The 24,788-nt window shown below is 40.6% G+C and overlaps 3 protein-coding genes across 5 annotated transcripts; 2 read left to right on the top strand and 1 right to left on the bottom strand.

The window, feature by feature from the left end:
• The first annotated feature begins 159 nt into the window (after positions 1 to 159).
• On the top strand, positions 160 to 4,203 carry hwa (huluwa). Its single transcript, XM_005720293.2, has 3 exons — positions 160 to 1,053; positions 1,655 to 1,850; positions 3,457 to 4,203. Exons 1-3 carry the CDS (start codon positions 472 to 474, stop codon positions 3,621 to 3,623), a joined length of 945 nt encoding a protein of 314 aa, XP_005720350.1. The 5' UTR covers positions 160 to 471; the 3' UTR covers positions 3,624 to 4,203.
• Positions 4,204 to 4,839: 636 nt separating this feature from the next.
• atp5fa1 (ATP synthase F1 subunit alpha) lies at positions 4,840 to 9,728 on the bottom strand. The gene is made up of 11 exons (XM_005720291.1): positions 9,578 to 9,728; positions 8,385 to 8,463; positions 8,037 to 8,206; positions 7,495 to 7,668; positions 7,005 to 7,171; positions 6,158 to 6,458; positions 5,839 to 6,063; positions 5,662 to 5,769; positions 5,423 to 5,567; positions 5,159 to 5,309; positions 4,840 to 5,072 (listed from the first exon to the last, which is right to left on the bottom strand). Exons 1-11 carry the CDS (start codon positions 9,635 to 9,637, stop codon positions 4,994 to 4,996), a joined length of 1,659 nt encoding a protein of 552 aa, XP_005720348.1. The 5' UTR covers positions 9,638 to 9,728; the 3' UTR covers positions 4,840 to 4,993.
• Positions 9,729 to 10,128: 400 nt separating this feature from the next.
• On the top strand, positions 10,129 to 23,413 carry ark2n (arkadia (rnf111) N-terminal like PKA signaling regulator 2n). 3 transcript variants are annotated; one of them, XM_005720289.1, is made up of 5 exons: positions 10,129 to 10,384; positions 11,202 to 12,107; positions 18,917 to 19,087; positions 19,526 to 19,637; positions 19,761 to 23,413. In XM_005720289.1, exons 2-5 carry the CDS (start codon positions 11,267 to 11,269, stop codon positions 19,948 to 19,950), a joined length of 1,314 nt encoding a protein of 437 aa, XP_005720346.1. In that variant the 5' UTR covers positions 10,129 to 10,384; positions 11,202 to 11,266; the 3' UTR covers positions 19,951 to 23,413. The 3 variants fall into 3 exon arrangements, with proteins under 3 accessions (XP_005720346.1, XP_005720345.1, XP_005720347.1); XM_005720288.1 differs by having other exon boundaries at positions 11,199 to 12,107; XM_005720290.1 differs by lacking the exon at positions 10,129 to 10,384 and adding an exon at positions 10,537 to 10,595 and having other exon boundaries at positions 11,199 to 12,107.
• Positions 23,414 to 24,788: the final 1,375 nt, after the last annotated feature.

Here is a 24,788-nt window from a genome sequence, read left to right as displayed (position 1 = left end):
TAAAAGTTTATTGTTTTCAAATCCTAAACTTACATAAGTGAACTCTCAGACATTTGCAGTCCACTAAATCACACTTCAGACCAGATTTGAAGTTGCTCAGCGATATAGCAGTCATCTTCTGCCATCTAGCGGCCAGTCCTAACATCATCCTGCACACAATAAGGCACACCTGTTGGTCTGTAATTTATGTGGCGGCCAACTGAGCGCTGCACAGTCCTGTCAAATAAAGCCAGTGCTCTGATAGCAGTGAGAGCGCATGCCTACAGTGATGGAGACAAGAATGATTAAGGACAACACTCATATTTGGAGGCTGCATACATTTGAGATGCAGGATGGCATCAGATAGAAAATACTGGCAAACAAAAAAAAGACAGTCCACATTGATTTAAGAGATCGAGCCACCTGTGTAAAGACAGACGACCTGTAATCTGAAGTTTTCCCAAATTCAGCCTCCATGTGTTTAGGAATGAAATGTCGCAAGTAAGTGAAACCACAGCATCCAGTCTGACTGAAGGGAACCCTGTGACGAGTCTGACCTTAGTCGTTCTCTTGCTCGTTCCCTGCGTGGTCGTTCTGCTTCTGCTGAACTGCCTCTTGCTGGGTTACAAGTTACTGATCCTGTCAAAGAAGAAAATCAGTCTGTGGCCAGAGCGCATGGAGGAGATGCTTTTGCGGTCTCCTCAGAGAGTCAGACTGTCCGATGTGGCGTTTCCTTTGCGCCAAGACGGGCGGAGAGCGTATTTATCGCTATCAGAGCCCGTGCTCCCTCATCCCGTTACTTCTTCCAGAGCTTCTTCCAGGGAAAGGATCGGTCTGGATCACAGGATCCGGCTTCTGAGGCCAGATGGCGCTACAGGTTCAGGGTCTCAGAGAGCGCCGAGCACCATCCGGGCAACCTCTCCAGAAGCTTGTTTTACCCCGAGACTAAACCTGGCCTCCAGCTCAGGGACCTACAGCCTCAGCAAAACAGGCTGGCGCAGGAGTGCACAAGTGTTACCGCACGATTCAGGGACTGAAACCAGAGTGAACCTTGTTCCTCCAAACACTCCTATGGTGAGTAATTGGGTTTTTCCCCAATTTTTTTTTTTTTGACAAAGTATTAAACGTTGAGTCGCAAATACTTCAAACTGCGCAACTGGCTTAATTAACCCAATTTAGGACCCGTTAACCCCCTTGTTACCGCTCATTGTGTGCACAGGTTTCCTGTGTGTGGTAGCTGAATTAAGTACAAATGCAAAGAGAAGTTTAAGGCCTCACTAGAAGCAGCAAAACCCTCCCATTAGTAACTGCTTTTGTGTTGCATGCTCTGATGTTACCAAATAAACTATCTGTAAAATAAAAATATACCAAAGAAAGTTGTTACACAAGGAATCTCTGAAGGTTGTGTGGAGTCCAAAGCCCTGGGCAGCACTGGTTTGGTGGTAATCTATCTGCTATATAGTTTGCCTGCACGTTTAAGATCTTTTGGGGTTATTTTAGATGTTGCAAAATATATTTGCAAGTATTTTGGCATATAGAAGAAATAAGTCTAATTTTATCTTGAATGAAGTGTGATGTGATGCAGTTTATCACTGGAAGATGTTAATCCTTAAAGTGTGTGTGCAGTAGATCGTGTTCTTATGAGCAGCTTTTTGTATCCCTTTGTTTTCTGCAGGAGACCGAATTTGTGGGTCTGATTCGGAGGAGCAGTACTTATGAGATGCTGCCAGGTGTGGACCCAGGTGTTGCAGGGTGCAGTGTTGACAAGATAGACATGGAGTGCGAGTACACCAACCTGCATTCAGAGGCGTCCTGTCTGAACGCGTCTGCAGCGGGTCCTGGACTGGATAGTGATTTTGGAGCAAGTGCAGGTACTTCCCCTCACAATGATCACCACTACAACAACTTCACTGTATACAAATGTCTTCAATAACTGATGTTGATCCATACATGAAATGGGGCTTGCATTTATTTTGAAAACACATTTTATTCCTGACTGAAAGTACTCTTAAATTAAATCCACCAGTTTCTAGACAAATAAGAAAATGTCGGCATATTAAATTTTGATTGTAGCCCAGAAATGGTCAGGAAACTGACCCATGATTTTTATGCGTACACTCACTGGCAAATTTGTCAGGTACATCTGTTCAGCTGCTCAGAAATACAAAGACTAGCCAATTACATAGCAGCAACTCTTGGCAGGCATGGCCAAGACAGCCTGCTGAAGTTCAAACTGAGCATTTGCTTGGGGAAGAAAGGTGATTTAATTGGCTTTGAACATTGTGTGGTTGTTAGTGCCAGGATGTTTTAGAAGTTGTTGATCTTCTGTTATTTTTCTATTTTTTTATTTTTTTTCCCCACACAAACATCTTGAGTGTTTACAGAGGATGATCTGAAAAAGAGAAAACATCCAGTTAGGGGCAGCTCTCTGAGTGAAACTGGCTTATTAATGCTGGAGGTGAGAGGAGAATGGGTAGAGTGCAGTAAGTCAAATAACCGCTTGATACAAATAAGAAATGCAGAAGAGCGTCTCTAATGCATAACATATCAAACCTTTAAGCAGATGGCCTACAGCAGCAGAAGACCACACTGGGTGCCACTCTTTAGGAGTGGCAACTAAGGAAAACTGAGGCCACAGTTCTCAGAGATTCTCCAAAATCGGACAAAGGAAGAGCGGAAAAATGTTGCCTGGTCGATTTCTGCTGTGACATTCAGATGGTAGCGTAAGAATGTGCTGCATAAACCATGATTTGTATTAGCATTGCAGGCTGGTGGTAGGCTACAATGGTGTGAGGGATACTGGCAAACTTTTAAATGCCACAGACTGTCTGAGTGTTGTTGCTGAACATGTCCATCCCTTTATGAACAAAGTGTGCCCATCTTCTACTGACTATTTCCAGCAGGATAACGTGCCATATCACAAAGCTCAAATCATCTGAAACTGGTTTTGTGAGCATGGCGATGAATTCACTGTAATCACCTGAAATCTACATGCACTTAATCCAAATCAGTAGCACCTTAGGCATGAAATCTGCAGCAACCGTATGACACTACTATGCCAATAATGATCAAAATCTCTGAGGAATCTTTCCAGCACTCTGTTGAATCTATGCCGTGAAGAATTAAGGCAGTCCTATCCAGAACTAGTTAGATATACCTAATGAAGTGTCTAAGTGCCAATAATTGCTTTAATAATTGCAGAAATCTGTAGACTAGTGATCACGGACAGTAATATCTACACTAAATTCTTGGAAAGATTAGAAAGTTTTCTTCTTGTTGACCTTTCACTACGAAGAATGTCCACATAGAATTTGACCGCAGACGAAGAAAAGATATCGGAGTGTAATTCATGCACATAAAAATCCAAAGTTTGTGTGATATGAATCCTCCAGTTTGCAATCACTGAAAACAGACTGTGCGGCAAAGTACAACCTTTGATCCAATAAACATCTAAAGTGGAAATGCAATTCCTTTCAGGGGTCTCCCTGCGGATTCTGTCTGCAGATAGTGACGGCCTGTCCAACGGAGTGCTGGCTTCAGCTCTGGAGTGGGATTATTATGACCCCTGCTATGTCAAACAGAATAATATACCCAAACATAAACATCACAGACCTGCAATCCACATGAAACAGTACTGGGTGTAAATTTGTACTTTTAATGTTTATTAATGTGTATCATGTATTTATTCCATTAAGTTTGTTGTTTTTTTTAGAATTTCTTTGTCTCATTAACACTATTTAACACTTTATACAAACTGACATAGTTTTTGTTGTTGTAAAACTCACTCTTCCACAGAACCTGTTCAGACTATGTTCTTCTTCACTTTGACTTCAGTTACTATCAAATGTTGTCAGTGCACTGATAACACGCTTCACTGATGTTAGTTAATTCATCTCAGTTTCACATGCACTGGCCCAGTGGGCTGGTTCTAAGTATCACAAACATTTTCATAACAATCAGTTTCACAGTTGATTTGAAATTCTTTGATTCACTTTGATCTGTAGTAAAATATAATAAAGTACCTATTGATGAAATTGTTAATCTTTATAATAAAAAAAAAACAAACTTCATGTTTACATACTTTGTTTCGGCATGTTCCAGTTGCCTCTCCTGACCAGCAGAGGGCGCGCTTGGTGATATGGTTTGTGATGGGATTGTGCCTATTTTTAAAAATGTCTAAATAAAAAGGCAGCCGAGTCTTTGCAGTAGATTAATAACACAGAATAAAAGGACACTGGCTTGAACGGTATTCATAAACAGTGCTGCAATGTGGTTCAAGTAAACTTGCAGTTTTCAGAATACAGGCTGTATTAATGCATCTTGCTCAGTCACAGAAAATGTAAACAGTTCCTTTCTGTTTAAGGTCTTCAAGCCTTGATCTTAAAAGAAGCTTCAACTACAGCACATGCGATGAACCTTTAGAAAACTTTACAATGAGCTCTAGACGTTTATCCTCTAATACAACTGATCTAGGCTGAGATATGGTTACAACGACAAGACGATCATCCTCATCAACCATTTACTTCCAGTTTCTAGGAAGTTTGTCTTAAACAGTGTTTGGAAACTTTAAAGAACTGAGCTCAAATAATGAGCCTGACCTGATAAAAAGCTGAATTATGCATTTCTTGGCACTGAAACAAAGTTTGAGTGTATGATCATATGAATACAAATGAGAACTATTTGCATTGCTGGTCTTTTGAAATTTGAGGGATATACAACTGCAGCAGTTCTTTTTCTGCTACAGTTTTGAATAAATGCTTTAGCTCAATGCTTACATGTAAATATTAAAGAATAGGCAACTGGGAAAATACAAAAGCTCCACATAACAGCAGTACTGTAAAAACAAAAAAGGAAACTGAGTCAGAGTTAGGTGGAATACTTTATTCTCTGTTCAGAGAAATCTATACATTTAAAGATCAAGTGCCCTTTGAGTTTGTTTTTTTTAAGTTCATAGAAAGTATAACTGACACTGAACTATGCAAACATGAAAACAACCAGACCAAAAAGCACCACTTTACTCAAAGCTGGAGAGGAAATTCAACACAATTTGTTTGAGCTTGGCATCGGATGCCTCAGAGATTTTGCCATCAGCCCTGCAATGAAGAACAGATTGAGATGTATTGTAACCAATGCATTAAAAATAAAGAATCTGCTACTGCTTTAGAAATGTTAAACTCACTTAATATTTGCCAGCAGGTCCTGGTGCTGGCTCAGTATGTGCTGCAGGAACGCCTTCTCAAACTTGGTGATCTTGCTTGGCTCCATTTTGTCCAAGTGTCCCCTCACACCAGCATAAATGACTGCTACCTGTTCTTCAATAGCCATTGGAGCTGAAAGATGGAAGTTCATGGGCACAGTAAGTAAGACAACTGCAGAATGGATAAATTCTATTTATTTTTTTTAAATGGATGCATCATTTTCTATACAAACGGCAAATACTCACAGTACTGTCCCTGCTTAAGCAGCTCAGTCAGACGGACGCCACGGTTCAGCAGCTGCTGAGTGGCAGCATCCAGATCAGAACCAAACTGAGCAAAGGCAGCCACCTCACGGTACTGGGCAAGCTCCAGCTTCATGGTACCAGCCACCTGATGATGGACAGGAAAAATGAAGTTAATGTGAAAGACTCCCAGCACAAAAATCAGTTGAGAGACTAGAACTAGGCAAGACTGAAAGACCAACCTGTTTCATGGCCCTGGTCTGGGCAGCAGATCCGACACGTGACACAGAAAGACCGACATTGATAGCTGGACGAATACCCTTGTAAAACAGCTCAGTCTCCAAGAAGATCTGCGGGATAAAACATATTTAATGGTGGCTGAGGATCCAAATTAAAATGAGGGAAGGCAACTCACTGACCTGTCCATCTGTGATGGAGATGACATTAGTTGGAATGTAGGCTGACACATCACCAGCCTGTGTCTCAATAACAGGAAGGGCTGTGAGGGAGCCACCGCCGAAGTTGTCGTTCATCTTAGCAGCTCTCTCCAGCAGACGGGAATGCAGGTAGAAAACGTCTCCTGGGTAAGCCTCACGCCCGGGGGGACGACGGAGCAGCAGGGACATCTGACGGTAAGCGACAGCCTGCAGGAAAGCAAGAACCAGACACAGACTTTAAACACAGTTTTTTACGCTTGTGTTAAGAAACGCTCTGTAGCATGAGACCAAATAAACTCACCTGCTTGGAGAGATCGTCATAGATGATCAAGGCGTGCTTTCCATTGTCTCTGAAGTACTCTCCCATGGAGCACCCAGAGTAGGGAGCCAAGTATTGCAGTGGAGCAGCATCAGAAGCTGTAGCTGACACCACTATGGTGTACTTCATGGCGTCAGCATCAGTGAGCCTCTTCACCAGCTGAGCCACTGTGGACCTCTTCTGGCCAATAGCAACATAAATGCAATAGAGCTTCTTCTTCTCATCAGTCCCATCGTTGAAGCGCTTCTGGTTGATGATTGTGTCAATGGCAATGGCAGTTTTTCTGCAAGACAAATGAGGATACACAAACCACCAGTTCACATTTTTGTGCTTAGAACAGTTTTAGAAGATCTAACAGTCTAAAAAAAGTGTATTATATTATAAAGAGTGTATTTCTAATCCATTATTCATAAGCACAATAGAAATCCTAGCTTCCAGCATACAAAAATGACACCTTGTTCACAATGATGTAAGCTCATGTAGATATATGGAATTATTTTGCACATTTGGTTTCCCATCTGACAAAAAACAATCAGATGCTTCATGAGACATCATATCTGCAACGAAACATGAAACAAAGCTGGCAGAACTTAGCCTAATATGAACTAATGAGTTTAAAATGTCATTTATGAAGTAACAAAAAAAACTTGTTTGTGAAAAAAATAATGGTCAAGTGCTAAAAAACACAACAACAACTTATTATAATAATAGGGTATCTGTGACCCCTTCTTTGGAAGCGTCACTTCCACTACTGTAGAAGCACTTAAAAGGCACTGGAAATCACATCAAATACTCTGTCGTATTCAGCTATTCACTTTGACCCTCTTACCCAGTCTGTCTGTCTCCAATGATGAGCTCACGCTGTCCACGACCTATGGGGACCAAACTGTCCACAGCTTTGATGCCGGTCTGCATGGGCTCCCTCACAGAGATACGGGGGATGATACCAGGAGCTTTCAGTCCCACACGCCTGCGAACCTTGGAGCCCAGAGGGCCCTGTGGAGAAAATGATATAAAACCATCAAGTGTACCATCAATCAACTCCACAAAGCCAAAGGCCAAGCAAAATTGGGTGAACAAAAATCTCTTTACACATATTGAAATTTAGTTGAAAGTTAATGAACCAACTCCTCAGTTTACTAATAGATTATTAAACAGCAGTTTCAATCATTTATCAAACATACCTAACACTCTACATTTAACCATGTGATCATAAACTATAATATTTGAAGTTTCAAGTGCTGTTCGGCTAGAATAAGCAATGACGCAATTAATTTAGAATCTGGAAAACAAGACTCTCTCGGTTTTCTGACAGGTACCTTTCCATCGATGGCATTTCCAAGAGCGTCCACAACGCGACCCAGGAGCTCCTCGCCTACAGGCACATCAACGATAGCGCCTGTTCTTTTGACGATGTCGCCCTCTTTGATCAGCTTGTCATTACCAAACACTACGACACCAACGTTGTCAGGCTCCAAGTTCAGAGACATACCCTGGGTAGGAGAACAAATAACCATAATTTACCATGCAAAGTACTTGAACAACCACTGTGTTTCATAATCCATTTTAAAGGACACAGTATGTGGGTAAAGACTAATCAAAACCACATCTTTAACTCAATTTTCTGCCAACAGATCCACTTATTATCAGAGGTTATCATTTCAAGGAACAACACATTAACCTGGGATTTAAACTTGAGGCAGTATGCTTACCCAGTGGCTTACAGATATTCTTTGCTGCTAAAGTAAAAATCTATCATTCTCCAAACACCTTTGACTTAAAATGATCTAGAAACTGTTTAAATATTTTTATTCACTCGTGGGATTTAAACAAGGTCATTATGTAAGACTTAGATAGTCACCTTAAGACCAGAGGAGAACTCCACCATCTCCTCAGCCTGCACGTTCCTAAGACCGTACACTCTGGCAATACCATCACCAATAGACAGTACGCGACCAGTCTCCTCCAAATCAGCACTGGTATCAGCTCCCATGATTTTCTCCTCCAGAATTGATGAGACCTCAGCAGTGCCTGTAATGTATAATAAGTGTTTACATTTCAGGGTTAATAAAGTTCTATGAAACTAATTAAGACATATATTGTGAGATCTTTACATAGTGGTTCTTCCTCAAACATTGCTGGGGAGAAATGTTCCAAAATAATTCATTTATTAGATTCTAGGCTGAAGCAGACTTCCTAAAACACTGACCTGTTTTTTTCTGCAGCCATGGGCTAGAGATGTGTAGATTCTTGGCTCCTACACAAGCCGCAGCAACATTCTTTGATACCTTTATCACATCAAGAAAGAGCGAAAGAATTAGTTTTATCCAGGCTGGAAATACAGCAGTTTTCAATCATTAATTATTTAAAAACAGTCTAACCAAATGTAAACTGGCAGCTTATTAGGCAAACTAAAATTAAAGAGGTCATGATGTCAATCATGGAATAAATCGTTCCAAATGAACATTATAAAAAATAATAATGAAACCCCCGTCTTTCATTATTAATTACATTGTATGATAATTTTTGAGATTTGTTGTGCTGTTAATTTTGAAATGTCTAATGTTTTGTCTATAAAAAAGTAGATGATAAACTTAATAAAATCCCCAGCTGCTAGGGAACCTTTCTACCAACCGTCAACTCAACACCAATTATTGTGAAAATACAGAAAACACAGCAAAAAAAAATAAGTGACCAAAGTAAAGATTACAGACTGGACTTGTTTTAGGTGTCACTGCCACTGGATTTAAATCACCTATAGCCCCCTGAGTCACAGAGGTGACAAGCAGAAATAAAATTTAAAAAGCTACATACAGAATACACATGAACTACTGCACCATGCATTACCGTGTCATTTAATCACAGCAGCTATATTAAAATTTTATAAAAGGTTGGGCTGGTTCTAAGTATGACAAACTGTATATAAAAGGTTTCAGGTCATAGAGTCATAGGACAATCTCAACCGATGACTGGTACAGATCGAGTCTATAATATCCATCCAGAACAGTGAAATGTCTGCCATAATGTTGCTTTATGTACTGAAAGAACTGTGCAAAGCTTGCTTGATAAATACATTATGACTAAAGCTGTCATACCGAAGGGGCCAAACCTGACCTTCAACACCAAGTTACAGCTTTGTCATTTCCACTGACACTCGCCTAGCAGTGCAACACGTGGACCAGCGTTTGCTTTTTTTTCATTTATCGACTCCTCAAGTTGGGTTTTGCTGTCTGTCAACTACAAACATGTTAGCAACAGTGACTGGCACTGTGAAGGGCCCAGTGCCCTCCGATGCAAAGACGTGCGCGCGCACAACAGCCGCCATGGTTTTGTGCGAATAAATTCTTGTTTTTCCTTAAAGAAGTGAACAAAAACGTCACATATAGAAGTAGAGGTGCTTACCAATCCAGCCCTGCGGGGCAGGTTGCGGGCGAGAGCCGCTGCGACGCGAACTGACAGCATGTTGGTGTCCTACGAGGTCTGTCCTGCTCCTGGAGAGGAGAGAGAAGGATGGCGGACACGGCAGCAAATTGTAGAGAGGTCACCGCAACCCGGAAGTACTTCAAAATAAACCACTCTCCAGACTTTTTGTAGTTTTTTTTTTTTTTTTACTTTATTTTGTTGTATTTCTTCGGGTTCCCTTTAAAAAGTGTGTCGGTAGCTGCACAGATCACGGTAAAATAAAATCATTTGGATACTGACTGTACTTCAGTTTAATTTTTATGTTTTTTAAAAGATGGCTCCTGTGGCTCCTCCACAGATCATTAACCTAAGGAATAATGCGGATATATGGAAAGAGAGAGAAGGAGAGCGAGGGGTGGGGGTGGCAGAGATGGTGCTCGGAATAGTGTAAGATGGAGGCAGATGATCCGCTGTGGCGACCCCCTTTGGGGAAAGAAGCCGATAGAAGAAGAAGTGCTGATTTCCGAACAATAGGGGGCGCTCGTCTAAGTAGCGCATACCGGAAGTGGCGCACGTAGCTTTGTGAGCGATGGAGACATTTTAAAAAAAATTATACAGCTAACTGCTAAACAGGGCTCGCGGAGCTGCGAGTCTTCTGCGTCAAAACACATTCAAATTCTTTCAAGTTGTAAATAAGTCAAGTGCATTCAGCGGTGCACAGTTTACATATCACATATCAGAGAGGTTGCACGTTACTGAAGATGTCGAGTGTGACACTTGGAAAAGAAGAATATAAGTAACTCTGCGGTAAGTTGTAACTAGCCGAGTGCTATTTTAAAGGCTAAGTTGGTTATCGCTTTTGACTGATAGCTGCTGACATTATCCTGCTTGTTACAGCTCTGGCTGGATTCGTAGCGCTTCCATTTTTAGGCTAATGATAGGCCGCTATCTTGCAACGTGAATATTTTTTCCACGTCTGCCTGTCGCCAAGTTTGGGAGTCTTAAGGTTATGACCGAGGTTAGCTTCACTGTGCAGCTAAAAGGGTGTGCTAGTTCCAGCTAGCCCTTGACACAACTAACTGAAGTAATTTATCCGGGAACAAATAAACATCCTGTAGTTTACACGGGTACTTTAATGGGTTTAAACCTTTGTTTAAAAGGGTCGTTTTCGCTGTCTGTGAAATCTAAAACTAAAGCAGATGCTTAGCACCTTCTAGCAATACCGTTAAAAACATTCTGGCCAAATATTGTCCGACATTTAACGTGTCTGTGTGCTTTTATACTTAAAGCAGTAATTGGATTAGAACGGAAGAAGTAGTAAACTATAATATTCCACTTTTATTTATTTTAGTATAGGGTATAGCTTTGATTTAAGAACTTTACGGTTATAGTAATAATTGTTAATTATTCAGTCTCCTAAATATTTCCAAATAAATATTGTAGTAAAGAATTTATGTGTCATGCAAGATATTTATTTTAATTTGTGGTGTTTTTTTCATATAATTCTTTTGTAAAAGTAATTGTTTTGTTTAAAAGAATTAAGGTTTAAAAACAATTGTTATTGTCTTTCAAGTTTGTTTAGATTGTTTAACTAAAGTTTGTGATGCTTCGTTTCCTCCAGCAGGTGAGGTCCTGTCCAGGGACATTGGTCCATGCTTGTTGGACCTTTGGCCGCTGGGCTCAACTAGCATGAAGATGGCTGACTCAGAAAAGGCAGAAGAATTTGTAGATGCTGAGTGCCCCTCAGAGTGCCTTGATGAAGCTCAATCAGCCACAGCTTCTGTTCAAGCAGAGCAGGATGAGCATCTGAAAACAGAAACCACTACCAGTACCAGTTCGCCCCCAAGGGAAAAGGAGGCGGACAGCCCCTTGAATACAGAGGGTGAGCAGAGTCTCCTGTCCATGCCATGCTTGATGAAGGAGCTTCGCAGAGACTCGCCAGAGTCTCAGCATGCCTCAACAGGAAGTGACAAACCCGTGTCTCGTCATATCTATGAGAGTGACTCCTCGAACCCCTGCATGCTCTCGCCTTCATCCAGTGGCCACCTGGCTGACTCTGATACACTCTCCTCAGGGGAAGAAGGTGCTGCTCCTCCCATAGGAGAAGAGGAAGAGGGCAGCATGGAAGCTACAGGTGATCCTGGGCAGGCAGGAGGAATGCAAGCATCTGCCACAGTTGCAGGGGGAAGGAAGTCTCGAAGGTCACGTTCAGAGAGTGAGGTGCCTCCAAATACAATGGCTGCAAAGAAGAACCGCTGCCAGCCCACCATGATAGCAGCTGCAGGAGGCCAGGAAAAGCAAACCAATGGCAAGTTTTCAAAAGTGAAAGGTCACCGCAGTCAGAAACACAAGGAGCGAATGCGCCTACTGAGGCAAAAACGAGAGGCAGCAGCACGGAAGAAGTACAACCTGCTGCAGGACAGCAGTACAAGTGACAGCGAGCTCACTTGTGACTCCAGCACCAGCTCCTCCGAGGATGAGGATGATGACACCTCAGGGGGTAGCAAGACAATCAAGACAGATATTCCAGGTAATAACCGATGTTTACAACGCATGCTTAAGAGCTCAGTACTACTACCATCACTGTCCACTAGCAGCCACTTGGTATTTCATATAAACCTCTGACTCACATTGCAGACTAGTACTGGTTTACAACATAAGAAAGTATTGACTACTGATCAGTTAGACATAAGAGTCTGCTTGCATGAGTTAAAAAAATAGTCAACCAAATCATTAAACTGATACAACAACTGTACAAATCCTTCCTAACATCAAATCAATAACAGGGCTGCTTTGTTTGTTTTGTCATTTTTTTCCTTAGTTATTTTCCCATCCATGTCTATATTCATTCAAGTTGTCTTTAGATGTATACAGTATATGTTTAGAGGACCAGCACCTAGTCATAATACAGCATTACCCCTTTCAGACATGTACCGTTTTTAGTCAGACAGACATCATCTTAGAATGCATTGGCTGGACAATCATTCTGTTCAGTTTTATCTAGAAGTCTCAACAGAGCGTCACTCTTACAGGCTGAAGCTGCTGTAGGTTCAACCTGCATTTGCATATCACTGTCAGTATGACACAAGTCTAAAATATATGCAGTTGCATTAATGAAATTGCAACTTTGCACATCTCTCTTAGCATTTGTCTTGGTAAGACATCCATGATGAAGAATTTTCACTTTTTCCAACCCAGAATAAAGCTCATTTGCTCTCTCACAGTCTATATGCTGTATTTGGGAGCTGCTACAGCAAACACTCACACATACAGAACCTGGTCCTTGTGATGATGAAGGAGGAAACAAAGTCTTCAAAAAAGGAGATTACACTTCTTCTGAGTTGAAAGTATCCTTGTCACTTTGTTTGGCACTTTATAAACCAACAGTGTATATAAAATTATATTTAAAGCTTAAAGTAAATTAAAGATCATTAAAAAATGGTCTCAATATAGATTCATCACCTGCTTGTTCTTCTTTGGTTCTTTGGTGGTAGGTCAAAACCTCTTTGGAAGCTTTTTTTTTTTCTTTTCTTTTTTTTTTTTTGGATTGGCTGGAAATTGCCTGCAAATAAGACACACATACCATGGCTCTCCCCATCACTGTTATATCAATGAAGCTTTAAACAACTAAGCAACATTAATAATATAATTAACAATATAAAGCCCCTTTTCGATTAGTACCTACTTGGATCGACTCGGCACGTTTCGCCACAGTTTTCAGAGTTTTCTGTTAGGTCATAGTACCTGCCTGGTACCTGGTACTTTTTCGTACTTGCTCAGCCGGGGTTCCAGTGATCCGAGCAGGTACTAAAATGTGATGCCGTCAGACTGCATGCCACTGATTAGCTGGTCAGTAGCATCACAATGGCTACAAAAATCCGTGGTCCCTGAGTCTGGCGAAAAGCCACAGACCGAGTAGCAGGTATATTTTTGCCTCGGCGTCCACCTTTGTTGTAGCGTTCATGTCACATATTAATCGCGTCGTTCACACACACATTAGGAGGTACTAAATTGTAATGGAAAACCAGTCGATCCGAGTCGAGTCCTGGCGAGTCGATCTGAGTAGGTATTGATGGAAAAGGGTCTTATGAGTGACAACCAGGACTGGAACAGAATGGTAAAGCAAGCAATCTGACATATCCCATGTCTGAAAGAGACTTAAACATTGTCATGAAACTCTTTCTTACTGATGATTTGCTATGGGAGTCTAATCAACATTGTCCAGCTCAGAGTGGTAAAAAAGAGTTGAGTTAATGTAACCATTACTGTGAGTTCTGCAGTTCAACAAGTCGGCCATTAATATACACAGCCGTTGCTCTAAATAGACGTACTATGATCTCACTGAGTTGCAAGACTCTGCAGTCACTGCTGGTGTCAGTAAGCTGTAGAAATACTGGCTTATACATGAGTAAGGACATAAAATCCAATATCTAATGTTGTGTTTCACTAGATTGCCTAACCTCATAAGTAATTAGTCTGTTTTGTTAGAGGGAGTTTAGCAAGTATTTCATTCACATGAAAACTGCTGGGCATTTAGTATTGCATTTCCTGCATTTCTGTCCTTACTAAATATTCCTTAATGTTTCAATATTCTTTTTGTCCTGACCCATCACACACTTCACTCCTCCTACAGTGAATCATGTCAGAAATGTAGTTGGGTGCTTTCCTATACTTTAAATGATTTTGCAACACCTTAGATGAGCCCGTGAGTTCTTGTCATCCTGTTGAAAGTGTAAATGCATACAAATATATACAAATCTAATTGAGAATGGCTTTTTGCGAATCTGTGGGCCAGAGGTGTCTACCTGGAATAAACACTCATTGGCAAACGCTGATTGTAACGCTTGCATGCACGTTAGACCCCGTGAGTTTGCTTACATGTTGTAGAAATCTTTTGGGTGAGTTGAATTCTCCAGAAGTAGCTCCTATCAGGCTGGTGTTTAAAGGTCTCCCAACGGAAGAGAAGCACTCGGTTTACTGTTGGATAATCTTTTGATCATGATTGTGTTCTTTAGCGTATAGCTTGATGTATTTTATTAGCATTTTTACATTAAAATCAAATTTTAGTTTCTTGTGTTTCATAGATGATCCGTAATAAATTGTTTTTGTATTAGTAAAGGTACTTTGGTTTATATAAAGTCTATCTCTTAGTTATGTCTGTTGCTTTTGCGGCTCAGATTTGAAGTTATTTTGCTTTGGGTTGTTGCATTTACTTTAAAATCTTAAACCTTTTCCAAATCACTCGATCAGTCACCGTCAGACCACCAATTATCTTCCTTCAGGGATCTGTAGGACATGAAATGCTTTCAGCCATTTTTTACATCCCGCACACAGATTTGAGTGCTACAACTGCATGATGTAGTCCATCAGCATGAAAAGAGTCGATCTGCACGTTACCTGAAACAAACTGTCATTTTCTCTGTAATGCAAAAGTCCACCTCCGAAGCATGAAAGTGCTACTGTATTTTCTTATGGCTTGGCCTCAATGTCTTTAAAGCTGGCTTCAGACGTGCTTCGGAGAGATCCAGAGTGGGATCCCAGATTCATGGGTTACTGGACAGCGGCTCGTGGGACAGGAACGGCATCGGCAGCGTTCTGGAGGAGGCCATGACGCGCTTTGCTGTGATGCAGCGTCAGACCGAGGAGCGCTTCCGCGTCTGGATGGAAAAGCTTGCACACCTCGACTCGGACAACGATTCTTCCAAGCGCTCGAGTGACGGCCCAGAAGGGCAGCAGCAGGCCTCACAGGGGGCACGGCCTTCCCCCCCAAGCTCATTTTTGCCATCTTCAGAGTCTGCAGAGACTATGGCTGCCTACATGTTGGCACGAGAGAACAACAGTCTCACCCACACCCCTATAAACAACAACAACAACATCCACCCTGAAGTTGTCACTCAGAATGGAAATCTAGGTGTTCCAGACCCTGGTCTCTTGAATGTTTAGATTTCACTTCTGCTTCACCCCTCGCAGTTTCTTACTTTGATCTCGGCAAGTGTAGAGATAGTTAAGGCAGAAAGCAATGGGGTATACCCGTTCAAGGATGTGAGGGCACTAAACAGAAACACCACCAGCAGCAGCAGCTGGGCCTGAACTGGTCATTTGAACTTGACTCTGTGCAGACCAGGGGCCCGTGCTATGAAGCAGGTTTAACATGTCTTCTTTATATGGCTTTGTTAAGCCTAGCAAACACAGTCACATGGAGTCTGGTAATCGGTTGGGTTTTTTTTTTTTTGTTTGTTTGTTTTAATTAAACCCAGCTATGAGCATTTTCGCATAACATGCATGATGGTGGCACCAGATGACCAACTGCAAAGACTATGGGACTATAGCCACTTAAAGTCAGAACAAACTGTAATCCTGATATGAAGAAAATTAAAAATGTAATCCAGGCAAAAAGCCAGGAGGAAAAATTGGCATAAAATTGCATTTTGTGTGAATGTGCAATTTACTAAAAGGCCCATTAGTGATCATGCTCCATCACTGACAAACAAGAAAATATAACTTGAAGAAATACATCATTGTAATTCAAATTCATGTGTTACCTGTGGTTGTTTGTTCAGATAATTTTAGCTCTGTTGTTTCAGCTACAACCTGGGTAATGTTAAATCGAATGACATCGGGTAAAATATTTTTTTAAATTCTTGCAAATTTTATAAGGTCTAAGCACTGGAACTTAATCAGTTAAAGAGTCTTGACATATGGAAAGAAGAAATGGGCTCAAATGCTCACAGGCATAAGTGGAATAAAACCCACTCAGTACATGTGCTGTACACCCCAAAGGATCTTCACAAAAGACAACCAATTGGTCAGTAGTTGGTGCTTTATATACGTTCATCTGTTATGTTGAATATGACCTACTCAGGAGGTCGTGTATTTTGGTGTGGTCTAATGTGGCAGTGTACCCACAGAAGGAACTGAATTTGGAAGCGGGGAACCCTGAAAACCTGAAACTAGCTTGGAATCCTGCTTAGTAGCACGGGCCCCTGAGGCTCAGCATGTGTGCTGGCACTGAATCACTGTGAGATTTGACACTGAGAAAAATTCAACTCACCTATTTGATTTCTGCAGCATCTGTGACACGGAAACATGGCTTCTCAATAGACTGAGTCAGGGCTCTTATTGTATTGCTTTGCTTTCTTTCTTTCGTTTTTTTCAGCACCAGCTGAATACCCTCTTTGACACATACAGAGTAACTGTTTTATTTCTTTCATTCAGCATATGAACTATAATGATGGGTAGCCATCATTGCAGTGTTAAGTGGGGTGCTGCTGTGTAATAGCATGTGCCTTGTCATTCTGAACTCATGCTGGGAATGATGGGTAAAGCATTATAGTGCTGTTTCCTTAAGAATCAGGTTTACCACTGCATACCCCCCGTTTGTCTTGAACTGTTTGCACTTTGCTTGTAAACAGTTCAGGAAAATCTTGTGACAACCTTTATTTTGGTGGCATAGCTTTACTAACAGAACATTTAAACATAGATATGCCTATAAATATAAACACAATATACTAACACACACAATTTCTTGCTTTTTTAAAAATCTATATTAAGGATTAGACGTGTTTACATTTTTAAATAAAGGCCTTTCTGTTACATTTGCTGCTGGCGCTGCATTTGCGCAGTAACATGAAACGAGTGATTGAGGAATCTGGAAAAGAAAACTTGTGGTTATTTTAGTAGCTTAGGTGTAGATTTTATAACATCATATAAGGCATGGGTTCTTTTGTTGTGGCTATTGGCTGCATTGGCCTCAAATCTTCAGTCATATTATAGTAATGGGTATTTGTCTACTTCAATTTTGTTTGCACTGGTCTGCCAGTTTATCCAGTGTCCCCACCAGGCACTGCGTATTCGCATCTTGACTTTAAACTGAAAACCCAGGCATCAAACGTGCAGATATAGAGCAGTAATACAGCTGCAGTATGGTGCATGGCAATGTTTACGGATTTTTTTCTAATTAAAAAAAGAAAAGAAAAAGTGAGATCTATGTGATCAAGTGGCCTTCTGGTTCACATCCTGTGGTCTTTGAAAGGGGGGAGGAAACAATCCTCCTTGAACCCCCCTCCCCCCACACTGTTTTCACTGATGTAGATGACCATTTGGGTCTTATTTCTAAATACTGCTAACAACCATCACAGAGACTGATGGAGGAATCTTTCGCCTGATCATATTTAAAGTTAAGATGTTCAAAAGTGTTCTCTATATGTGTATATGTAGCCCTATGACTGTCATTTTTACAGAGCCTAAAGCTAAGCGACGTGTTTCCCCCACCTGTTTGCATGCGAGTATATTAGTATATAGAATGTGCAAGGCCAAATTAGTTTACATCAGCAGCACGTGTGCAAGCTATAGCTTTTCCTTATGCTGATAAATGGTGACTGACGGGACATTTTATCTCTATATTTTTTTTCCTTTTGATTGTTTTCCCTTGACCTAACGGTTTCATGTTGTGTGAAGATTGCTTGTTTTGTAAAGCGTTCCTTTGCCATTACGGATTTAAATAGATCCAGCGTCAGCTCTCCTGTACTCCTTAAAACTAGAATGACTTTTAAATCAACAGTTTTGTCAGCACAGTAACGAGAGCCTGTGCATGAAATCAAAATGTGCATTAAAAACAACAGCAAGGACAGTCCATTGTTTACCAAAGACACTAACCTGGTCTACATTAGTGCTTTTCTATCTCTAATACATGGCCTTTATATTGGCAAGTGCTTGGTTTCTTTGGTAACCCTAGTATCTACCTATATCAGCTATTCATAGGCAGTGTTCTCTCACAGTACATGCTGTCCAGACAAAACCCCTCTCACACACCCACAGATGTCTGGATAGCAGAGTGTGTGTCTGTCTGTGTCTGTGTCTCTCTCCCTCTTTCCCAGGGACTCCTTTTTACAGGGTAGAACAATTATGTGCTCCCGCTCTTCTAGTTACACTCCTGTTGTTTGGCTTTGTTTTGTTTAGTTTTTTTGACTATCCCCACTACATTTCATTCACTGAGTAAGATTATTTTGAAATGTGTTTTGTAACGACTGTACTCGAGTGTAGTTTTTATGTGAATGGCTGTTATTTTAAAAAGCAATAAATGGAAAGAACAAAAGGTTTGTTGATGTGCTTCAAATACAACCATCATTTATAAGAGTATAATGCATTGTTTTATTTTAGAGTTAATGTAGACCTTTACTTCAGGGGAAACGGGGGACCAATGGGGGTTTTCTTGTGTCTATTGTAGATGCTAAGACTTAGCGGGTCTGTGGAAGCAGTGTCCAGTCTCTCATTCAAACAGAAGTCGCACTATTCCCAGGCATGATTTGAATAATGAAGTGTTTTCTTTGTTCTCTGCAGACGGGCCTCCAGTAGTGGGTCACTATGATATTTCAGACACTGATTCTAACCACGAGAGTATGAATGTGGAGGCAGTCCGGCCCACGGTGATAAAGCATGAGCTAAAAACACACAGAGGCCAGGATATGGCAGCTCACTCTGGGTGTATAAGAGCTCTGAGCTCTACCTCAGGTCAGTTACAAACCCGGTATAATAAATTCCAATCCTCTCAGTGAAGGCAGGACATTTTAAAGGCATGGGTTGTCATCAGTAAGCTGAAATGTGCCGTGTGGCAGGAGGCAGTCTTATTAATCTCAGCAAGACACTTTTGAAGCACTCTTTATCCCACACACCGCCAGCTGGCATTTGATGTTACTAAAAGTCTTGACCTTTTTTGCAGCCGACAGAACATGAATATAAAGGCAGCCATCTAATGTGTCACTCCATGCTGTCCAGTCAGTTTTTACAAACACCACTGTCAGCTTCATCTCTGTTTTGTGTTGGGGTTTGTGTTTTTTGTGTGTCTGTGTCAAAGCAGCTGCTGTCTTCACGTGTCAGCGAGGTCTGAAGCGCTCTACTGCTTTGGCCCTCCTCACAAAGCATGACTGTGTTCCTCTACATTTGTTTCAGGCCACATGGAGGCAGAGCTGTCGCACAAGGAGAGCTCTCAGCACAAGGGCCAGATTAACATTGTTTCCTCTGACAGTGAGGTGGAAATAGTCGGAGTGCAAGAAAAAGCACGGTAAAGACTTTCAGTGGGGAAACTGTAAAATTCTACTGTTACTGCCCACCCCTCCACTGAATTCAACTTTTTACTTTTTTTTTTTTTTTTTTACTTTTTTTTTTCTTTCCTTTTCAAATCTAGATGCGCCCATCCTTGCGGGGGGGTCATAAAGAGTTTGTCCTCCTGGAAAGAGAACTCAGGGGAGCAGTTAAACAGCACAAATCAATCACAGCTCTGGACTACTGTTTCCCCTCAGCCCAACTGGGTGTCCCCTCCTGAAGTGGTGGACCTCACGCTGGACGAGGACGGCGGACACAAATACCTACTTTAATAAAAAAAAAAAAAAAAACAACGTATACACTGAAGACTTTTTTTTTTCCCTACACACCTCTTCCTCCCAACTGCTCCTCATCCATCTTGCCTGTCCTCCACGTTAAAGCTAAACTGAATCCTTTCTAGAGTTGTGGCCTCGCCTGTAACCGCTTGTGGACTCTTCCTGCTCCAAAGCACTCTTTTGTTTTTAACTTTACTGTTGAACAATCATGTATCAAAGCCATTCAACTGGTGTGATTCCCTGAACCTTTGCTTGTCAGCTATGAATTTTAGCTGCATCTAAATGGCACAGCACCTCAAGTGAAGGTAGAAATGTACAAGAATGATTTATCTGGTAATGATAGCAATATCTTCCCTTCATTTAATACCTCAGTTACCCTTCAATACCAGATATAGGCAGTGTGTCATGTGCTTGCAAGCCGTATAGTGAACATTTCAAGTTGCTGCTTTAGAGCAGGTCAGTATCATGAGATGGCTGTGAACCTGCTTCACTACAGACTTTGAATGAAATGTTTTCAGAATTGATTTGGCTTTTTTTTTTTTTTTTAATCTGCAGCCACCTGAGGTCAGAACAGAATGGCAGCTTGTACACTTTCTGTTGTACAGTAGTAGACCATAGATAAATGACAAAGTTTACTTTGTATCTGTCAAGGGTAATTTTCTATTTTTTTCCCCCCCATTTTCAAAGGTCTTGCCACTGGACTTGCATTTAGATCCGTCTGCCTTTATAGATTGTTTTACTATACGGTGTACAACCCATGCTCTGATGCTGTCAGTGAGTGCTTTGCTTCATTTGAAAAGAAGTATCGGATATTTAGGGAAACTTTCATCACTATTTTTAGAGAGTTAGATGAGAAGACTGGTAACAGAAATCTATTAAAAAAAAATAAAGCAGTTTAGAGCTAGGTGGATGTGGTTCTTGAGGTAGAGTGGTAAATGGACTGTATTTATCGCTCTTTTCCCTTCACCCACATTCATACAAGCACTTTCTTTCTGTCCATGCCTAAGCACTCGCACATGCATGCATTAATGGGAACTCGGGGTTCAATATCTTGCCCAAGGATCCTTCGACATGAAGAAGAGCCAGGGATTGGATCACTGATCTTCCAATCAGTAGAAGACCTTTAATCTTCAGAGCCACACAGAGAGTGAGGCATCCCATAATTGGAGAGTCGGGTTTTTTGATTTCCTAGCTCCATCTAGCCACATGTCAAAAGGGTCAAAATTTTGAACTCCAGAATCTTCCCATTAATGTGTAATCTGCATCTGACTGTTTGTGTGATGGGTGTTTTAGGTGGGTGACAAAACATAAAAACTAAGACTGCAGTCCATTTATATTCGCTCGACAGAAATCAGGGAAACACTCTCTCCAAGAGCCACATACTAGTTCCTTTGCATTTACTAGTTAACACATGGTATATCAGTATGAGTAGTTAAAAAATAAAAGAAAATTTTTTTTACATGCTGTAGTGTGAAACTGCGTACACATTGGTCTTTGACTGACGAGTCATTAACATTTATCCTCCTTTTATACTCCTTATGTAAACCATAAATTACAAAATGAGCTTCATGTTTCATTCTGTATGACCTGAAACTAGTGATGGAGCCCATGAAGTCATCAGGGAAGTGTTCAGTGAGATTACAGAGCAAGCAGGTTAACGGCTGTTTTCCGATAGGCTCGCGCACAACCAGAAGTCTTTTTGCAGCCAGAGGAGTCACCTGCTGCCGGCTGTTAAAAAGAATACAGGTTTAAGACACTTGGGAGTTGGTTTCTCCACCTTTAGTATGGTCAGAAATAAATAGGTCAAGTAGATGGACACGAGCATGCTTGCAGTTTCCTTGGTCTCTATTCTTTCTACATAGCTAACTGGCCGCTAGCTTCACACAGTCAGGTTATCGATCTTCTCATCTAATGTTTACTCATCACCAGAATGCCAATAAACATTTCTGAAGAAGTCACTTCATTTAAAATTTCAGTTTTTGTTTGTTGCCACTATAATACAGGAACAATAAAACTTTTTATTTTTGGTTAGGGGTGTCTTGTTTTTTGGGCCCTCCACAAGAATTCAAGTTTGTCATGTGACACCTGGGGGAAATTAATTGCACACCTGTGATTTGAAGCCTGGGAAGAAAATAAGCAAAAAAAAAAAAAAGTCCAAGCTACAAAACACTACGACAGTGCTGTTTTTGTTTTCAAAGATGCATTGGAAGCCACACTTTTGTTACAGTGTCTGAGTGTCCAAGGGCGACTTTAATTATCAGTGAATGTATGTCCTTGCCGTGCTGGCTGGTTGTACTTATTGTTTGCATGCTTACCTTGAATGGATGCAAACTCCTTTAAATCTCTGGGGACCCCTTTATAATAACTGAGGAACTGTATCTTCCAATGAATACTGCAAAGCAAGATGGCCTGAATGCCTTGAAATGTGCACTATTTCCTTTTAGAAAGGTTTAAAGCTTATTCTTTTACCTTACAAAGCAGCGGATTTTGCTATCGCAACAATAAATATTTTAATAATAGATGTTAATTTCACAAACACACATATATCTATACATATATATCTATAGAAAAAGAGTAAAAGTGATGTTGAGTTTATGCCCAATGTGTGAGTTATGGGGCATTTATAGATGAGATGATTACTGTATAAACTGTTTTCTGTTTTTGTTTTTCAACCCTGATCCTCAGGGCCTGCTTGTTCTCTTTCCTGCTGTCTTCTTTTGTCTTCATGCAGTACTGCAGCCACGCTGGCTAAAAAAAATGTAATCAATAGCTTTACAGGCTATTTTAACACATTTCTTGTAATTGCATATTTAATAACATACACTTTCCTAAGTGACGCTTGATAATTATAGATTTATTTTAACTTCTGCTGGTCACAGAAAGATAAAATTTGAACGATCTAAACCAAAGTCTATATGGAGCTTATGTTCTCAGTTTATTTTCCAATTTATTCTTAGAAATTTACTATGTGAATCTGAATCTCTTCATTTGGAAGTCAGTGAATTTGCTGTGAAAAGATCGAATATAGTTACAAATTGAATATATTGTTGAATATATATTTGGTTTTACTTGGCCAGTTTTTTCTGTTATATACATCTACCACTGTAAGAACTCTGTACCACAACACTTCAGCTTGCAAAAACCATTTTGCTGTTTTTCTGTGGGACTATTATGAAATGCTAGCGAGGCATCACTTGTGTCTTTAGTGATATAAGTGTGGTAGAAACCACGGCAGTGATGCTGGTTGCACATAGCATGTTTGGTGGCATCTTTCATCCTCATCTCCGATGTTATCGTCATTGCCGGTATTTCAGCCTCACTCTTCTGTTTTTGCTCCGTTTTGCTGTCAGTATTTTAAGTGTTTATTTTGTTGCTTCTGCAAGTCCCTGACTTCCTTGAAATTATGTCTGTAGAACAAAAAGAAACTATTTTAAAACTAAATAAACGGACCGTTATTTAATGAGCTCTTGTCAAGTCATTTATTTCTGTGTTTTACAAGCATATATTTGCAGTTTTTGCTCGTGTGCTGTGACTGGTGTCAAGACTTTGACACCAGTCACAGATTTTTGCCTTTTCTGGCAGACCAAAGTGGTGTAATTAATCTGAGACGAGGATGGTGACACATTTCAGCCTTTCAGGTATGTTTACAACTTTAGCATAAAGTGCGATTTGAATTTCACTTTTAACAGTTCACCCTAAAAATGTTAAATCATGTCATTACAAGACTGATCTGAATTCTTGCTTACTGTGAGTGTTGTTTGAGTGTTCTTATCTGTCGAGTCCTGTGCAGAAGTCTCGAGCCAACCCTCATTCCTTTTACATTTTCATCATGAAATATAACTATAAGGTAAGAGGGAACAATATAAGTGAGTTACTGAAACGTGCACACATGAAACACAGTATATAAGACAAATAGTTCGTACAGTTCTAATAGCTTGAAATTAATATTTGATATGGCCGCCTTTATATTTCGACACAGCCAGGAATCCTTCTCCAGGCTTCTTGAAGAACATTCAAAGCTCTCTTTGGACGTTGGCTGCCTTTTGTTCTGCTCTCAGTCAAGATGATCACACACTGCTTCAATAATTTTGAGGTCCAAGCTCTGGGGAGGCCAATCCATGACTCCATGTTTTTTACAGATGACTGTTGACACTCACTGTTGTACCTCTACCCTGACGTCCTTGGTACATATTCATGATAATAAGACGTGTTGCCACTGGTTTTCAGTCCAGTTCTTGTGTAATTTGGCATACCTCAACATACCTTTCTGCCTGTTTCTCTTCCTTAAGAATAACTCCTTGATAGCGACCCCATTAAGACCATTTATGATTCAGTGAACATTAGATGGATGAAGTGAAGGCCCAGATGAATCTCTCCATCTTACTTCTAAAGGACATGACTTTCAGATGCTGCTCATCTGCTGTAGATTTTTTTTTAGCCCTGATGCTTCTTCTTTTGTACTCCACTTGTCGAGCTTCCTCAATTTGTTTTAGGGAGACACTGCACACCACACCAAGATGTGCCAAGTTTTAAGCTAATATCTTTTTGGAAATGGCCTTGTTAGTGCAGAAATCTAATTTTACGCACGTCAAGCTGACAGTTTTCCTATATGCAAATAAAGAAATGGGAACAATTTATGTGTTTACAACTTCAAGTTCTTTCTAGGTTGTCTGCCACAAAACTGGTTTAACAACAACACTAGTTCAATCTTCAAGTTAAGTATCCTTTATTGTGTTTGAATGATTGATAGGTCAGTGTTAAGTGACTTAACAAACAAACAAAATGGTTACGTACAAGGCCTGGATTGAAAATGAGTGAAAAAGCAGACAATGTCC

Source organism: Pundamilia nyererei, unplaced genomic scaffold (genome assembly GCF_000239375.1).
Source record: "Pundamilia nyererei isolate P.nyererei 1_Seehausen unplaced genomic scaffold, PunNye1.0 scaffold00002, whole genome shotgun sequence".
In the NCBI taxonomy this organism is placed as follows: Eukaryota; Metazoa; Chordata; class Actinopteri; order Cichliformes; family Cichlidae; genus Pundamilia; species Pundamilia nyererei.
Note: the sequence above shows the minus strand (reverse complement) of the source record. Positions and strands in the feature narration are given on the sequence as shown.

Bases quoted from the DNA above. Each gene is read 5' to 3' on its own strand.
- hwa (XM_005720293.2), top strand. From the start codon at position 472: ATGTCGCAAGTAAGTGAAACCACAGCATCCAGTCTGACTGAAGGGAAC. The intron at 1,054-1,654 runs GTGAGTAATTGG...TGTTTTCTGCAG, and splicing joins TTCCTCCAAACACTCCTATG to GAGACCGAATTTGTGGGTCT. The intron at 1,851-3,456 runs GTACTTCCCCTC...AATTCCTTTCAG, and splicing joins TGATTTTGGAGCAAGTGCAG to GGGTCTCCCTGCGGATTCTG.
- atp5fa1 (XM_005720291.1), bottom strand. From the start codon at position 9,637: ATGCTGTCAGTTCGCGTCGCAGCGGCTCTCGCCCGCAACCTGCCCCGC. The intron at 8,464-9,577 runs GTAAGCACCTCT...GATGTGATAAAG, and splicing joins TGCCCCGCAGGGCTGGATTG to GTATCAAAGAATGTTGCTGC. The intron at 5,568-5,661 runs GTTGGTCTTTCA...GTCCATCATCAG, and splicing joins AGACCAGGGCCATGAAACAG to GTGGCTGGTACCATGAAGCT.
- ark2n (XM_005720289.1), top strand. From the start codon at position 11,267: ATGAAGATGGCTGACTCAGAAAAGGCAGAAGAATTTGTAGATGCTGAG. The intron at 12,108-18,916 runs GTAATAACCGAT...TGTTCTCTGCAG, and splicing joins AATCAAGACAGATATTCCAG to ACGGGCCTCCAGTAGTGGGT. The intron at 19,088-19,525 runs GTCAGTTACAAA...CATTTGTTTCAG, and splicing joins AGCTCTGAGCTCTACCTCAG to GCCACATGGAGGCAGAGCTG.